Raw genomic sequence first — 17946 nt, 5'->3', positions numbered from 1 at the left:
GAAGATACAATACAAGCTTATAAAGTTTTATATATAGTTATACTTTATATACAAAAAACTACCTATGCTGCATTTGTGAAATCATAGAACTGCAATCAAAACTGTTGACATTTTATTGTTATTTTTATCCGTTATCACAAAGAAAAACACCGAACTCTTATGAAGAGGAAAAAAATAAACTGGCCCACTTTGAAATTAATTAAAGATACAGAACGATGCAGGCTATTTGAGTTCTCCCAATGTTTGAAGAAAATTAGTAAAATAAGGTGCAGCCCACTTTTAAATAAATAAATCATGGAACTATGCAGGCTAAACAAATAGGCCACTTTGTATTTAATTACGACTTCAGTCCATTTCACTCTTCTCTTTTTTTCAACAGCAACATAGGCTACACCAATCAGCCCTTGAGCCTGAATATAAAACACAGCAGACAACACTACATCAGATCAGGGTCCAAAAATTTTTTTTTGCAAAATAATAGGCTGTTGTGGGATAGTGTTCTCACCTGTTTAATGTGATTTCTGTCTCTGTACATCACTGCAGAGCTTCTCTATATCAGGGCTGTAAGATGTGACTTTGTGACAACCCTAAGGAAATGTCTTTCCACATTACATTTTTTGTTGTTTCCTAATTTCTCACCACATATCAAGCACACAGGTAGTGGCAGTGAAAGCAAATAAATCTGTCCATGCAGAATTAAATTCTCTATTTTCCTCCGAGATTTTTTTCTTTTTGGATTTATCCATTATTAGCTTACCGAGGGCGGGTGTTGAAAACTCTTTATTCACCTGCAGAGAAAGGCGGCGCGCAGTTGACGTCACGTGATCAATGACACATATTTTAACCGTTTGTTTCTTTCTCTCATATCAGGCCTGACCAAGCCCCTAGCTGAGTGTTTAGTGGATGTTGAGAGTATGGACATCTTTCCTGTGGGCTGGTGTGAAGCCAATGCCTATCCTCTAACACCTTTACGCAAAGCAGTGTGTAAGTATGAAATGTGACTCCACTCCTCTCTGTCTTATAGTGTCTCTCACTTCTAACCCTGTCACACTGGTCTACTTTGACTCACTGTTACACATCTAACTCTCTCTGTCTCTCTCTCCTAATCATATGGATGTTTTTGCAGATTTCATGTCTTTCTCATTGTGCCCCCACCTCCACAATGCCCCTCTTTCCCTAAAATTACCTGAGAGTATATACAGTGGCTTGCAAAAGTAATAACCCCCCATTGAGCTTTTTGCTGTTTTGTATTGTTACAACCTGAAACTTAATTGGGATAATATGTCATGAATCTACACAAATTTCCACATAATATTGTGTATGGGGAAATATAGGGGGAGTAAAAATTGTACAGGTTGATTGCAGTATTCACCCTCATTATACATATGAAGTATTCACCCTCATTTCTGTGAAAGCCCTAAATTAGTTGTGGTGCAAGTTGTCGGTTGTCATCAGAAGTCACATAATATTTACTTGTATGCAAGTAAAGTGTCAGATGATCTCAATATAAATACACCTGTGTCTGGAGTTTGTTACCTAAACAAACAGCACAATGAAAACCAAAGAACTATCAAAAGAATTCCGGGACAAATATTCTGGAAAGGTATTGAGCAGGGTTTGGTTATTTAAAAAAAACATCCAACACTTTCTGTAGAGCACCATTAATTCCATTACTAAAAATAGAAAGAATATGGTACGACCATGACTCTGTCTAGAGGAGAGGCAAGCAAGCAACCGAGAGACCAACATATAATGGCATATTACATATTACAACATATAATCCTAGTGAAGTCCATTTCAGTTCTGGGTTGTAACACTACACAATGTGGAAAGGTTCAAGGGGGGGTGAATACTTATGCACTTAAAATACTCCATTTTGGTGTGTATGTAATAGATTTTATGTCACATTCTTTAGGTCAGTCTCAAAAGAAGATTGCTGTGGTGCAGCCGGAGAAACAGTAAGTTAACTGGAAAGTTCAGACTCTGTCTCTGCTTACACTTATATCCAAATATTTTATACACAGTCTTCCACTTCTCCATACCCTTTTGTGAAGTCTTACAAGATTAATGGAGCAGAGACCTCAGCATTTTAATCCTGTGTGCGTCTGTCCTCGCATAACAGAGTCATCCCAGTCTCAACACTGTTCTGTTTCATTTCCTCTCTGTGCTATGGCCTCCAAACTCGCTTACAGCAGGAGACATGAGCGTTCTGCTTTCAATCTAAAATACAGACGCAGTTAGGCTCTCCAGAAATGTTTAACTGATTTCATAAAACATTTTACACCGTCGGTATGTTAATGCCAGTCAGTTTTGTGGATGCATGTGCTAAAGTAAAGCTGTAGATAAGTTAATGATGCATTAGTAAGTTGGTTAATTATCATATTGTTTGTTTTGCAGATTGGCTCCTCCACCCAAAGAAAATGTTCCTCTCGACCATTTCCAGTCTGTTGCCATGGACCCAGGTTGTTTCTTATTTAGTGTAGTAAACATGAAATTTGTTATTAGACCCTATTGTAGAAGTGGTACATTGACTTGTCTAATTATAGTCTGTCTGGAATTCAGGCTGAACAACGTACTTGTGAGAATTTTGATGGGGAATACGTTTGAGCCTTACTCTAGTAAATCTAAAAAGACATATATGTACCTTTGCCATTTTACTCAGCTCTGTTTTTTTATGAGATTTTTTTTTATGTGACTGAATCACAATTCTATGCAGTGCATGTACTGCATTACACAGAGTGACAAACAACGCCTATACGTTTAGCCTAGCTAGAGCGGATAAATGCTAAACAGGAAGGCATTTGGGATTTGACCTAACTGTGTGAGATGGTGGAGCTTGAAATAATAAAAACATCCCTTGCTGGAAAGCCATCGATGACGGTGCCTTGACAGGGCTGTCGCAGTCGGTGTGTGTGGGCCAGGGCGATATTTTTCTTGCGGGATTCAGGCTTAAGGAATGTGGCTTGTGTGTTGTGTGCGCATACAAATAGGTTTAGAACTGAATATAATCAGGATGTGAACGACAGCATAGCAAATTAAGTACCACGCTCCATTCAGAGCTGTCTCAGCAGACAGCCACATTCTCTCAGATTTAACAGTGAAAACACTTGGAAAAATTAAAATACACACAGTATTGTATGATAAATTAAGTTGAGGTATTTGAATATTGAATTTTGCTATGGAAATATCTGCAGCTCTTGCAAAAATTGCTGTTTGAGTCTAATTTTATATTGTAATTGCATTTTTATAAAAAAGTGAAAGGCATAGAAATATGTAAATATGAACAAATAGGTATATTGAGGACCCAAGATTCTTCCAATGTCAGTAATAACACTAATAGTTTCAACCCTAAAAAGGCCATTACAATTAAATGATCAAATGCAAATAAAATGTGCTTCATATACAACGAAGCAGCCAGCTGATGATTACTGATGTCAGTCTTGTTTCTTTTTCAGTCTCTGCACAACAACTTTTCATACATGCTCTGACAGAACTTTTTGTTTTCAAATGCCACTTCCTGCTGCCAGGAGCAAAGATATTTTCTAACCTATTTAAAGTGTACACACATCCCTTGCCGTTTGTCACAGCCTCTATGACAAGTGGCACATTCCTCTTTTTATGTCATCAGGTCACACTCCGAGTAACATTAGTGCTTGATTTACAATGACTAAAATAATCTGCTTCAATAAACATGTCATAACAGATCTCATTAGCTCTTTTGCAATTTTATTTTTTTTTTGCTGACTGCAGAATTTTATCTCTAGATCTGTTTCGCATGCAGCTTCTTGCTATAATTTTAGCTGATGCACAGTCAGCATGTGGCCCTGAGCAGCCATCCCTTTCACTCACCCTTTGATTACAGCCCTGTTTGTTTGCTTGTTTGTTTGTTTGTTTGTTTGTTTTTTAATTTTGCACTTTGCACAACAGTAATTTATTTGCTCTCTAAGATTATTGATTACTGATCTATTGTTTAAAAAATAGTGAAAACATTCCTTTTTCAAGTTCTAAATGCGATCCAGTCCCATATGGAATTGTAACGTGTGTGTGATTTGTTTACCACAGTTTCCGTAAATGGAAAGTACTGCTGCTCTCAGATCTTTGTGAATCATCGCTGTTTTTCTGGGCCATACCTCAACAAGGGAAGAATCGCCGAGTTACCACAAGCTGTGGGGCCTGGCAAGTGCACACTCGTCCTCAAGGAGGTAGAGTGGCAGTCCCTGGTGTACTGTGTGTGAGATCTGTGTGTGTGAGTCTACAACAGGGAGAGAGACATACAGAGAGAGCGAGAAAAATCTGTATTGCTGATGGGTGTGTGGGTGTGAGAGATCTGTGTGTGTGAGAGGGAGAGAGAGGAAGGAGCGATGGAGAGATAAAAAAGATGTATGTTATGATGTCAGCAGTCTGAAAGCTGGTGTGTGTGTGTGTGTGTACTTGTGAGATGTGGCATCTTAGTATGATTCCTCATTCAGAAAGTTCTGTGTATGTGTGTGCTTTGCAGGTACTGACGATGTTGATAAACTCAGCCTATAAGCCTAGCCGTGTTCTCAGAGAGCTAGAGATGGTGGTAGATCCACAGTGGAACTGTCTGGAGGAAACCCTGAAAGCCAAGTGCGAACACACACAGACACACACACACACACACACACACACACAGAAGACATACAGTAAGGTCCATAAATGTTTGAACTTTTACAAGGTTATTGTTATTTTAGCTGTCTACCACAGTATATTAATTCAAATTAAATAATCAATAAAGTGCAGTCTTCCAGCTTTAATTTGATGGTGTTTACAGCCAAATCGGGTGAAAGGGGTAGGGATTACAGCACTTTGTGTATGTGATAGCCCGCTTTGTAAGGGACCAAAAATAATTGTCCAATTGGCTGCTCAGCTGTTCTATAACACCAGGTGTGTGTTATTCCTTCATTATTTCACTTACAAGTAAGCAGATAAAAGGTCTAGATTTGATTTCAGGCGTGGCATTTGCATTTGAAATCCGTTGCCGTTAACTCTCAATATAAAGTCCAAAGAGCTGTCACTGCCAGTGAAGCAAGCCATCATTGTGCTAAAAAATCAAAGAGATATTATTATTTGTGGCCAAATCAAATATTTGATACATTCTTAAAAAGAAAGAACACATTGATGAGCTCAGAAACACCAAAAGACCTGGAATAAAGCACCTGTGGTACATGACAAAAGAATTCTTTATGTTGTGAAGAAAAAAATCCTTCACAACAGTCAGCCAGATCAAGACCATGATCCAGGAGATAGGCATATCTGTGTCAGAGTCAACAATCAAGAGAAGACTTCACTAGAGCAAATACTTCACCAGCGAAGACTTCACCAGAGGGTTTACCACGAGATTACCACAAACAGGAAGTCCAGAGTAAAGTTTGCCAAATGCATCTAAAAAAAAGCCCATATATTTCCAGAACAACATCCTGTAGACAAATGAGACAAAGATCAACTTGAACCAGAATGATAGCAAGAGAAGAGTATGGAGGGTAGGAAGGAAGGAACTTCTCATGATCTGAAGCGTACCATCTCATCTTATGGTGCGTGCATGTATGGCTGCCAATGGAACTGGTTCCCTTTTAAAAAAAATAAAATAAAAAAAAGCAGCAGGATGAATTCTGAAGTGTATAGGGCTATATTATTTGCTCAGATTCAGCCAAATGCTTCAAAACTCACTTGACAGCACGTCACATACAGATGACCTGAAGCATACTTCAGACTCAAAACAGACCCCGGCAAAGAAGTGGAATGTTCTGCATTGTCCAAGTCAGTCACCTGACCTGAATCCATTTGAGCAGCTGCAGTAAAGACCCGGCAGTGTGTTAGCTAACTCTGTTAAAAATGTTGTAGCTAGCTGAGATGGCAGGAACCCACTGCAGAGAAATTCCACCTTAAAGTAGCTGTATCCTAAAATGCCAGCTGTATAATTTTTCAGCAGTTGTATACTTTTCGTGTGATAACTATGTTTCTATTTTCAGGATATGTTTAGCATGCAGTAAATTATCAAATTTTCCTGGGTTTCAGATATTGCGCTTTTCCAACATTTATTCATTGTTAAGGAACACATGTTTCACTGGCATGACATTCCCAAATTGCACAATACCATCATGCCTCAGTATTGCACTCAAGACACAGCAACGCATTTATTCATACATGGGTGTAATAAATTTGAGAGTATAAACCCAGTATTCCTAATGAACAGAGTCATTTGCATAACCAGAAAGCCAATTTGCATACTCACACATGCACATATTTAATAGACTAGAGCAATGCAAAATTTTCCAAACAGGCTGTTTTTTTCCAAACTGGATTCATTACCATACTGGGAACACATATACAGTGGATTTGTGGCTTTGTGTGTTCCTGCAGGTATAAAGGGAAGAGTTATCGTGCAAGTGTGAGGATTGTGTGTTTGGCTGAGCAGGTAGCAGATTTCTGCCGCAGAGTGTGTGTCAGACTGCAGTGCTGTCCAAACCTGTTTGGCCCCACACTCGTCTCGGAGAAGTGTCCGGAGAACTGCTCCATACACACCAAGACCAAGTACAGTAAGTGTCTAAGTATTAAGTGGAAGAGAGAGGAGGGAAAAGAATGGATAAATCTATTAAGAGAAGGATAGATGGAGATGTATATTAAGACTCGGAAAGGAGAGCCAGGAGATGTCTTAGGAGAGAGAGATGCAGAGAGATATATTAGGAAAGAGAAAAATAGACAGATATATGAGGAGAGAGGAAAGGCATTCGCTGAGACAGATGGGAGGGAAAGAACAAGAAAGAAGAGACAAATTCAGAGATAGACAAATAATATTTACACATGATTTTATGTGTATTATATACCTATGTATATTATGCAGTATATGTTAAAATATAAGATATAAGGAATAAAACAATTCAGGACATGCTGCTGTAGAAAAATAATCAACGACTGTTATTCCTCTTATACCACAGCAATTTGCAAGTGCTACCAATTTTTATTTATTAATGAATGACACGTGGACCTTCATGTCCATTTATAGTTCATTTAATGCTGTGGTAAGTCCACAAAACAAAGTAATCAGTTACATTATACCAGCTATAAGCAGTCAACCTTTCTGCCTCCATTTTTTTTCTCTTTCTTGAAGTTAATAAGACAATTCATTTACTAAGAAGTCCTCTGTCCTGAAGACTTTCCTGTGTCAGAAAACTTAAAGTTACAGCTTTACCTTTTACTTTACCTTTACTATTACAAAGCACTGATGCTGGAGACTCCTTACAACAAAATCTAAATAAATGTATCCTCATGGAAAACTTCACCATATCAAGAATTATACACATTATTTAAGTAAGGAATAACACACTCCCAACCATGCAGTTCTAGGAAAATAATCCACACTGGTATGATATGATACTGTTACCAACCTGAAGGGGATTATTTTTGTATAACTGCATGGTCTCGAGTGTGTTATTTTGCTTAAACTACAGTGATTTTCCAACTATTACAATTTCATTTATTACTAAATGACACATCGCACATTTTACGGGTTTATAGTTAGATTTAATGTTGTTGAATGTTCACGAGACAAGTTAGTTCCTGTAATCACTTATATAATTTATATTTCCTCACCAGTCTCTCTCTCTCTCTCTCTCTCTCTCTCTCTTAAAAAAATACAGTTTGTCATTTTATCAAGTAACTCCTCTGTACTGAGTACTTTCCCACACTGGGAAATTTTGCAAAGCACCCTGACTGTTACAAAGTGCTGACACTCAAGACTCCTTCCATGAATGTTAAATAAATATCTCCCAACAAAAAAATGTCACCACATCAACGATTATACGTTTTACTTTCTAAAACAACATGTTTTTTTAAAAATTTGTTTATTATTAGTTTATATATATAGTATATATATATATATTATATATTATAGTCTTGGATTATGTGGAGCGTCTGCCATGCAAGTCCCTGTGTGTGTTACTATAGAAACAATAAAATATCAGCACGTGTGCATTAATATAACCCTAACATTCATGTTACAGCCAGAACTACTGTCTGAGCCCTGCTGTGTTACATAAATAATACACACCTTCTGACCAGTCAGATTCGAGAATTCAGCCATGCTCTGGTAAAAATCTGTTTACATGAGCATCCGCTATACGAGTCCCTTTAAAAGAACGAATGCATTAATATTGACCTTGTAGCTGGCATTACTTTCAAAGCTGCTGTTACAGAAAATTAAATCATTTTCTGCCCAATCAGAATCAAGTATTTAACAGCGCGATACCCCACTTTGTGGGACCAAAGGGACCAAAAATAATTGGACAATTGGCTGCTCAGCTGTTCCATAACACCAGGTGTGTGTTATTCCTTCATTATTTCACTGAAAGTAGGCAAATAGAGTTGATTTTAAGTGTGGCATTTAGATTTGAAATCTGTTGCTGTTAACTCTCAATATAAAGTCCAGAGAGCTCTTACTGCCTGTGGTTTAATGGAATTAAATTGCGGTTTCTTCCGCCAAAAATTCCAAGAGGTTCAGGTATTGTAAAGTGTGCGTGTATTATGGATCCAGTCAGTCCACAGTGCACTATGATATACAGTATTTTTGCTTTAAAAAGCATTTACTCTGATTTTCACATAAAAACACTGCAGTAATGAACTATCCTATCACTATTAACTGTCCTATGTTAAGTTAAACATCTATCATGTTATGGCATTGTTTACCAGGTCTTCACAGTGTTTACTACTCATAAATAACTATAGCATTTATAGCTGCATAGCATCACATCTAGCCTAGTTGGCAGCCTATTAAACATGCTAATCTAGAAACTAATGACCTGCCAACTTGGAGTAATTAATTATGTGTTAACTCAAGATAACATTTTATTTATATGGCTGCTAGAATTCTATTATTAACTCTGGAGTCATGCATGAAATTATGCAGTGATTCGATATGTTATTTCCGTGTAGCCTTCATGAAGCTTTGCACCCTCTTAGACTCTCTCTGCAGAGTATGAAGAAGTACCAACATGCTGAGCACTTGGCTACTTTCCTACTTGTTTGGGGATTATACTGAATTTTTTTTTTGTTCAGCCCCACTAAATAATCGCCACTGTAGAAATGTAAAATCATAAAATAAATCTTTTGTTTTAAAAAGAGAAACAGATATAGAAGGGGGAAATAGGGAGAAGGAAAGCAGAGACAAAGCTTGATTAGGAAAATGAAGGAGAGAGAGAATGAGTGTGAGAGAGACAGAGAGAGAGAGAGATTTTAACTTGTCTTAACACACACTCACACACACACTCACACTGTCAGGATTTGCAGAGGAGGTGGATGCAAATGCAGTACTATTTTAATAAAGGTGCAAACAGTCATGTGACATGATTGAGTGAAATGCAGTGGCTAATGGGAAATGTAGTCAATTGTAACCCTGACAGACCTACCCCTTAATGCGCGGCTCCCGAGAGGGGGTCCTGGACGGCCAGCCAAGATGTCTCTCAGCTGATCAGGGTCTTCAGGCACGCAAACATTGTGGAGCCAGAAGGAGACGCAACATCCAGGCAATGAGGCTGATCAATGTCCTCCACATAGCTGAGGGGTGGCGTGACATCCAAAGTGGAGCAGAGAAGGTCAGAGGAGGGAGCGATGTTCTTCGCAAAGCCAGAGGGGGGAGCGGTGTACTCCACATAGCATAGTAGGAAGGTGGAGCGATGTCTGAAGTGGAGCCGGGTGGCATTGTGACCTCCGAGGCAGAGCAGGAAGACGGCATGATGCCCATGACGAGGCTGTGATCTGTGGTGGCGGTGTCCGTGGGGCAGAGGGGCAGGGGAACGCCCCAGTGGAGCAAGGAGGCAGAATGACATAGTCAACATGACATACTGCACGTAGGCTAGAGAGCATTACTTGACAACAACCGACAACAAAAGACAAACTAGACAAGTGAGGTGCAAGACGTGACTTAAATACTTGTGCTCATTAACCCAAAATGTGATACAAGTGCAAGCAGTCATGTGACATGATCTAGTGAAGTGCAGTGGCTGAAGGGAAACGTAATCAATTGCGGATTTTGGCGTAACCCTGACACAAACATGCACACACACACACACACACACACACACACACACATACATCAACATCTGTTGTACTTGCTAAATGTTTTGGTAAAATGTCTGTGTTTTGTAGCACATTACTACGGAAAGAAGAAAAGAGTGGGCCGTCCCAGTCTAGGAGAGAGCAATCGGGAGGGCGACATGGCCAAACCGGCCCGCCGCAGAAAGAAGCGAAAAGCTGTCTTTGTTCAAAAGAAACGCCGCTCCACTGTTACAGGATACCACGCCATGGAGTCAGCTCAGGTCACATACACATACACACACACTAAACCCCTACATACATACATACTAAACCCCTACATTCTGTTCACTACTTAGCAATGGTTTTTCCATTAACCCAGGCCATCGCTTTCCATTCTAACAATTTTATTAAAATACCCAGTACATTTCATCCACACCAAACTGATTAGTATTAACCATATTGATAGAAATGGAGCAGCAAAAACCCTGTCCATGTTTGGGGATCATTCGGGGTGTGTAAGCTCCGGTGGAAGTGGAAATACAGTAAGAGACAGGAAATGGGACTAACATTAGCTGTTTCTTTCAGATGTACCAGTCACTTCTGATATTTTTTCAATACATTAAACTGAACATACTCCATTTTAATCTTTATTTAATTAAAAATATCATTTACATCCATTTTCATGCTCACTCAATGAATCTAGCACACATTGTGTTAGAAGAATCATCTTAACCCATTTAAAACAACTTTCTTTTTGCAGTTATATAAATAAATGGATTTTACTCCTTGGACAGCCCTATGACACCAACCTTATGTCTTTCTGCAATTTATTTAGCATAAATTAGCAAACCTAAATATTTGACTCTTGTTACCATTGTGATCATTGGGAAATCACAGAGTTAAAACATGCTTTATATGAACATTAGACCCAATTGCTTGAATATGTTGGAAACCATTGTGTAACTGTGCACTGTGCAATCATGCAATATTGAAGTAAAAACAAACAAATTACTATGTTCTGTAATCTGTTTTATAACTTTTTGCTACATTTAATAATGATGACATCCTTATCTGTTAGAATTGTTAATATTGTGCCACTTTATGTAAACTTTCAAAATGGGTCTGTTTTGACCTAAGTAGATTTTAAAGGTTTAAAAATTTTGCCTGTTCTCACCCGTCAGGTTTCTAATGTGTTTTAATTATTATAGAGCTTATTTTACGCTTCCACTGGCAAAGTGAATATTAGTGGAAGTACAAAAAAATCCCAAAAAGCGTACATCATTCTTTCAACTCTTTCATGAAATTTAATGTTTGACATTAATTTTTTTATTAATCTGCCTACATTAATGTTTTCTTGCTGCTGGTATTTAGCTAGATTTGACGTTTACCTGCTAGTTATGACATATTGCACTCCATTACCAAACAGAACGCCATTTAAGATACAGTCATAGAAAAAGAGTTGAAATTTGTTCATTAGTTTCATGCAGTACCAGTGAATATACACGTAATTTCAAGAAGATCAGGAATTTAAAAGCATGAATTATAATAGATTTTAAACAGTGAAAATCATTCTCAGACATCAGCATAATGATGGTATGCTCTTCTCCTCCTCACAGGACAGTGATGATTTTGATGTTTTTGATGAAGAGGAAGAGGAGGGATCATACAGTGGGGAAAGCTCCAGCTTGGAGCTGCGTGAAGAGGCTCCACTGCGCTTTTCGACACGGCGAGGCCGACCCTGCAGGTCTCTCACTCTGCCTGGGACTGGGGCATCCACAGAGCGGCCAGCACTCCGCAGATCCACACGCTCGCTCTCTTACACACACAACCAGGCAGCCAAGCACACACACACAAAGGTGAGACAACACGTATAATCAGTATGCGAACACAAGGTCTCATATATCAATCTGGATGCAAACAAATTTATTTGAAAAAATCATTCGTAGGAGCATTTACACGAGAAAAATCCAGTTCAGAAAAACATTGCAGCTCCTAAATTTGTGTAAATTTATGTATAAGGAGACTCGCACATGTGGTCCTCAATGGATAGGCTTTGAATTTTATAATTGGAATGGGTTTCTGCAGTTTTATTTACAGATTACTCTGCCATGTTTATTGTATAAAAATTTTTGTAAAACTGCCATTTTATAATAATGACTTGAAACAAGGTAATCAAAAATAAATCCATAAATTAAGACAAACAAGACTTGACATTCAATTAGGACAAAAGAAATGGCACCCGCTAAAAGTAGTGTGTGTCTACGGTAGCTTATTGGCATCCAGCAAGATTTAGTGCATGTCATGCTTAGGAGGCGCTCTTTCACCTTTTATTCATCATTTTGTCATTTTCGGCTCTGCAAGCGTTGCTTTTTATGGAGTTTTGTGGGTGTCACTAAACATAAATAAGAACACACCTGGTAGTTTATGGTTGATTGGCATTCATCAACATCTGCACATGAGTATTACCGACACTCTTTACACACAATTTTTCTAAAACTTTGATAAATGAGGTAATGAGAAGAAAATACACACACAGAATGTGGTACTTACATCACTCACTTAAGCTAACCAACATTGACAAATGAGCTCTCTGTCTCTATGATCAATGCATTTATAAAAAGGATTTCCTCTTGTACACATAATTACATTGTGTGTGTGTGTGTGTGTGTGTGTATAGACAGCACATACAGAAGAGGAAGAGAGCCGCTTGGTTCTAGAGAGAAACCCTCTCGAGTGGAGCGTGTCAGATGTGGTCAACTTCATCATGTCCACAGACTGTGCCTCGCTAGCCAAGATTTTCCAGGAGCAGGTAAACATACACACACTTACACTAAGTAATATAGCAAAATTAGATTAGTTTAACCAAAGATTAAAAGCAGGCCAGGATTTATTCTTTTCTCAAGCTGCATAACTTGGATAGCTAATTTGGACATGATGAATTCTCATTCTGTCTCTCACGTTCTCTCTGTAGGACATTGATGGCCAGGCCTTGTTGTTGCTGACCCTCCCCACTGTTCAGGAGTGTATGGATCTCAAACTTGGCCCTGCTATCAAACTCTGTCACCAGATCGAACGTGTTAAAGTGGCCTTCTATTCCCAGTATGCTAATTAAGCTAACACAGACTAACATCTATTTCTCTCAGTGGATAAATACGCTTGACACATACTGCTCAGGGGCTCTTACACCGTCAGGAAAAAAAACCTACACAACTGGCCATATGCTGCAAAGGTGAAAGCACAGCGCTTTCCTGAAGAACTTCTGTTGTTGAACTTCTGCTGAAAACTTCTGCTAAGCCCTCTGCTGTTTATGATAAAAGGATTTTACCTAAGTATGAAATGTATGATGGGGACAGCTCTTGAAGAAATATGGAGTGACAATACGGAAAGCGGTCTGATGTTCTTTGTGCGTATGTTCTGCGTGTTTGAGGTTACTGAAGCAGATTTTTTGAAAGGATAATTTCTATTACAAATAGCAGTTTAAGGACAACAGAGGGTGTTTCTCAATACCAAAAATGAGAAGAATCGACTTGCATTCTCACAAAGTTACCTTAATCTCACCAACTAGGATCAATTTGATGTGTGCTGCATTACTAATACTCGCCTTTAGCACTAACGGCTTCTGGCTTCCGAAACAATTAAATAAAAGCTTGCTAAGTCTGGGGTTATACTTGACACATGGCTGCTTGTACTACACTAGGATTGGGTGTATCGAATCGATGCATATTAAAAAAGGATTTTTTTTTTTAAGGATTAAATAGATTATTATCAAAAAATGACCAACAGCTTATGTGTGAAAATAAGTAACAGTTTTAAACTGATGTGTAAATAATTTAACAGGCTAGCAAAGTGACTCTGATACTTAAAATAATCCTTCTCTGTGTCATCAGTATTTGAGAATTAACAGTAGATTCTAAAAAAGTTGGTCACATATCGATCAGAGGCTACTAAGCCAAATTGTATTGTTTCACAGCAGATTCAGTGGTATCATCAAATATCGAATTGTTGCCTTCTTATCATATTGTATCATGCGCAATCCTGAGATTTACACCCTTAGTGTGAATGCAGCAGTACCTTTTGTACCTCTAGATGACTGAAAGTTCTGACCACTAGGGGGCAGGTCAGAGCCAGAGCATACCTGACCAGCCACTGACCATTTCCTCTTATTCTGAACAACAAAATAAACAGTGAAGATGCCAGGATTTGAGCAGCCCATGATAGACAGTAGCAGCACCATGGTAGGTAGTACATCAGGCTGTTAAACCAATCTAATAAGGAGCATGCTTACAGCATACACACTGGTATTGCACCATATGCCATGTGACATTTTTTTATTTATTTTTTTGGATGTGCACAATCAACACACTGTAAGAATGCACAATATGTGTAGCAGCCATCTCACATACACATATGCACATATAACAGCCTAATGCTATCACAGAATTTTAGTGCTAGGTAGTTGATTTCGCTAACTTAAGCCTCATCCTGAGGTGATTCATCACATCTACCATCACTGTATTTCAATGAATTACAGAACTTTTAGTACACTTAACAGAACTTACAGAACCCTTAAGCCTTCTCGATGAATCACTGATATATGGGAAGCACCCAGCTGTTATAACCATTCTTACATTCTTCAGTAGAGGAACTGAACTTTGGCAATGGAACATGACTTAAAGCAGTACATAAGAACAAACAAGCACACGTATTGAGAAACACCCAATGTTCCTGTTAAAGAACTATGATTAACCACCCGATCTGTCCGCATTTTCCCTTCAGAGACCAAATGATATATTTATAAGTGTAATTAGATTTGAAGGATCAGTGTATAAAATGAAATAATATATTTGAGATATTTATTTTGGCCTGACAAACAGGTGCTCTCATGTTTTTTCTTTTTCTTTTTTTTTCAAAAGGGGACAGTACAGATTGGTACATTGTTCCTTGTTTCTACCACTTTGTATAAAAAAAGAAAAAGAAAAAAAAAACACTGGTTACTGTATGGAAATGTTTCATCATCTATGCAAAAACAAGACTTTTCTTATGGTAAATTTCTACTTTGCTGTATGACCCAATGCTTCCCTTGAGAATTTTGTACATAGGTTGTGTACCGATTTTATTGCCTAATAGTAAAATCTAGTTTTAATACAACATTTGATGCACTGAAAAAAACTTTGATTTTTCCCATTTATAATGTTTTTTATTATTATTATTATTATTATTATTATTATAATGTACCAGAAACAGAAAGTATTCTTCTTATCAAGGGGGAAAAAGGTAAAAGCAAGTAAATGACAAGGACAGTGTAAGGGCAGAGAAATCAAACCAACATCCTGTGGCTATTTATACATCCCACTAAAATGAAACGATTGTTGAACAATGCTGTAAATCACCCATTGCCCATAAAAGAGTGAAGAACTTTTCAGAATGTCATGGAGTTGTTTTACTGTTTTTCTTCACTTTAATGACCTCATCAATGAATCTGCATGGTAAACAAACAAGCAAGTGCATTTATGTTATATAACTAGGGTTAGAAAATATAGAATATGTAGCTAGATAGTTACTGATATCAGATTTTTATCTTACAATAATCTCAAATTTAGCATGGTTAAGACTTTGTATTTACATTACGATATTGTATTTGTTTAATGTTACGATACCTTTAAGGAAAGGATTCAGCCTCATTAAATGCCACATGCCCAGTGCGCTCGATCACATGAATGACATGTGACTTACCAACTAAAATTTTGCATTCACATGCTTACTCAGTCACATACTCATTTTTTGGATTAGTTATTTGTAGATGTGTGTGATGAATATAATTTGTAGTACAAATATACAAAATAATGGTATTTGGTGAATATCACAATATGTCAGCTGGTTCTATGAAACATGATTATGGGATTACGCATTTAAAAATGCACAATACTTACAAAAAAACAAATAATTACATTATAGCTTGTTCTGAAAAAAAAAAAAACAAGCTCATTACATGGAAGATTGCATGCAAATGCTTCTTACCCAAATAATAGACAGGAAGAACAGGCTTCCTGTTAATACGAGGAAATGACAAAAACAGAAATTTATTGAGAAAAATGAAGGCTTCCATTTAATAAAAGTAGTCAGTCATTGTTTACACACTAACTTATGTAGAGTTATGTAGAGTTCAATGCAGAGGTAAAATAACCAAATAACTAAATGCCATCCTTTATATTACAGTATAAATTATTCTGAGATTGTGCACATGACATGATGCTATGAAAATTCATACACACATGATAGACTGAAGGAAAAGTAGTAAATAGCAGAGGAGATGACAACAAAACAAGGTTCCAAAGAAATACTCTGGAGTTATTTAAAGCTATTACAGTTGATACTTCTGTATACTGAGTCATAAGGAAACTAATTCTGTCATGGTGGAAATTCAGCAGAATTTACTGAGATAACGCAGTGCTCCATCTCCTGTGACTGATAATAAATTGCAAGAAGGTCATCAGGTCTATAAAGTGAAAGTGGATTTCCCAATCCTGTAGCTCTTGGTGCACAATATGGCAATAAAGAGAAACAACAGCACTGTTTAAACAGTCCCTGCTCACGAAACAGGCTGATCATGATACATTTTAATTAGAGGAGTGTGTTAGTTTTGAGGAATAAGAGGCTACTCGCCCTTCACTAGAAATGACAGGCACAGACGAGTATAAAGAGCAATTCCAAGGATCTAGCTCACATGGACAAGTGAATGTAGTGTAATATACAGTACTATAACTGAAGATACAGTAGCTCAGTCATAAATTAAACATTCACATTGTTCCTTTATCCCGGAATGTACTGTAGTGGATCAGCTAATCCAATTGTGTCTGAAGTTTGTATTTATATCACATCAATAGACATTGTTTGTTTCAGCAATATCATAAGATGTTTCATAAACCAATTCATAAAGTAATAATTATGGAATGGCCCTGAATGGAAAAGTTTAAAAAAAAAAAAAAAAAAAGTTAATTTGTTGCAAATTTATTTATTTTCTCTGGGTTGAGTAACATAACAGAAACAGCTGATAACAGAAAAAATAATTACCAGCAGCAATTTCAGCCAACCTGCAAGCACAGAAGATATTTGGTTTGAGGTCTAAACTGGAATAGCATCTTAATTTTTGCCAGTTAGTGCTCGAGATTATTAGAATTTCCTTTAATTTTCATAAGACTGGATGAAAAATCTCTAGACCTGGTAAGAATTAGCATGTCTTAGCAGTTTTGACCACATGGGGTATGTTCATGCATTCATTCATTCATCCTCAGTAACTGCCTCCTGCTCAGGATAGATCACTGTAGATCTGGAACCTATCCCGTTAACACTGTGTGCAAGATGGGAGAATTCAACCCAAAGAGGATGCCAGTCCATTGCAAGGCATGATGCACACACATGGCAATATTGGGCAATATTGCATAGCCAGTTGGCCTATCTGCATTTTTTTTTGGACAGTAAGAGGAAACTGGGGAACCCAGAGGAAATCCTCATGTGTACATTCTGAATGTGTAAAACTCCACACAGACATTCACCCGAGCTCAGGATCACACATCACTGCACAAGTATGCTCCTCACAGGGGATATGTGTTTTACTTAAAAGACATACACTGCAGGGAGAGCTTAGCTCACTGAATAATAGTTACTGTATATCGATGGAGTTTATTCATTCATATTCATATATTTTATTCATACTTTACCCTTCTAACTCTCACTTCAAACTCTGACCTGTACAAAGTCTTAGGAATTTGCCATCATTAGATAGACAGATAGATAGATAGATAGATAGATAGATAGATAGATAGATAGATAGATAGATAGATGGATGGATAGATAGATAGATAGATAGATAGATAGATAGATAGATAGGTGGGTGGG

The 17946-nt window shown here is 37.6% G+C and overlaps 1 protein-coding gene across 3 annotated transcripts in view; it reads left to right on the top strand.

Moving 5' to 3' along the window:
- The window catches only part of sfmbt2 (Scm like with four mbt domains 2), a 59385-nt gene extending 43905 nt beyond the window's left edge, over positions 1–15480 (top strand). For all 3 annotated transcript variants that reach the window (XM_034313246.2, XM_026923135.3, XM_026923134.3), the window contains 10 exons: positions 871–984; positions 1916–1958; positions 2398–2462; positions 4063–4202; positions 4499–4608; positions 6382–6557; positions 10162–10331; positions 11667–11906; positions 12728–12859; positions 13022–15480. In XM_034313246.2, the coding sequence (XP_034169137.2) occupies positions 871–984; positions 1916–1958; positions 2398–2462; positions 4063–4202; positions 4499–4608; positions 6382–6557; positions 10162–10331; positions 11667–11906; positions 12728–12859; positions 13022–13162 (1331 nt within the window). In that variant the 3' untranslated portion in view covers positions 13163–15480. The remainder of the gene's footprint in view (positions 1–870; positions 985–1915; positions 1959–2397; positions 2463–4062; positions 4203–4498; positions 4609–6381; positions 6558–10161; positions 10332–11666; positions 11907–12727; positions 12860–13021) is intronic.
- Positions 15481–17946: the final 2466 nt, after the last annotated feature.

The sequence above is a fragment of the Pangasianodon hypophthalmus genome, chromosome 18 (assembly GCF_027358585.1).
Source record: "Pangasianodon hypophthalmus isolate fPanHyp1 chromosome 18, fPanHyp1.pri, whole genome shotgun sequence".
Lineage (NCBI taxonomy): Eukaryota > Metazoa > Chordata > Actinopteri > Siluriformes > Pangasiidae > Pangasianodon > Pangasianodon hypophthalmus.
This window is presented reverse-complemented; position numbering and strand designations above follow the sequence as displayed.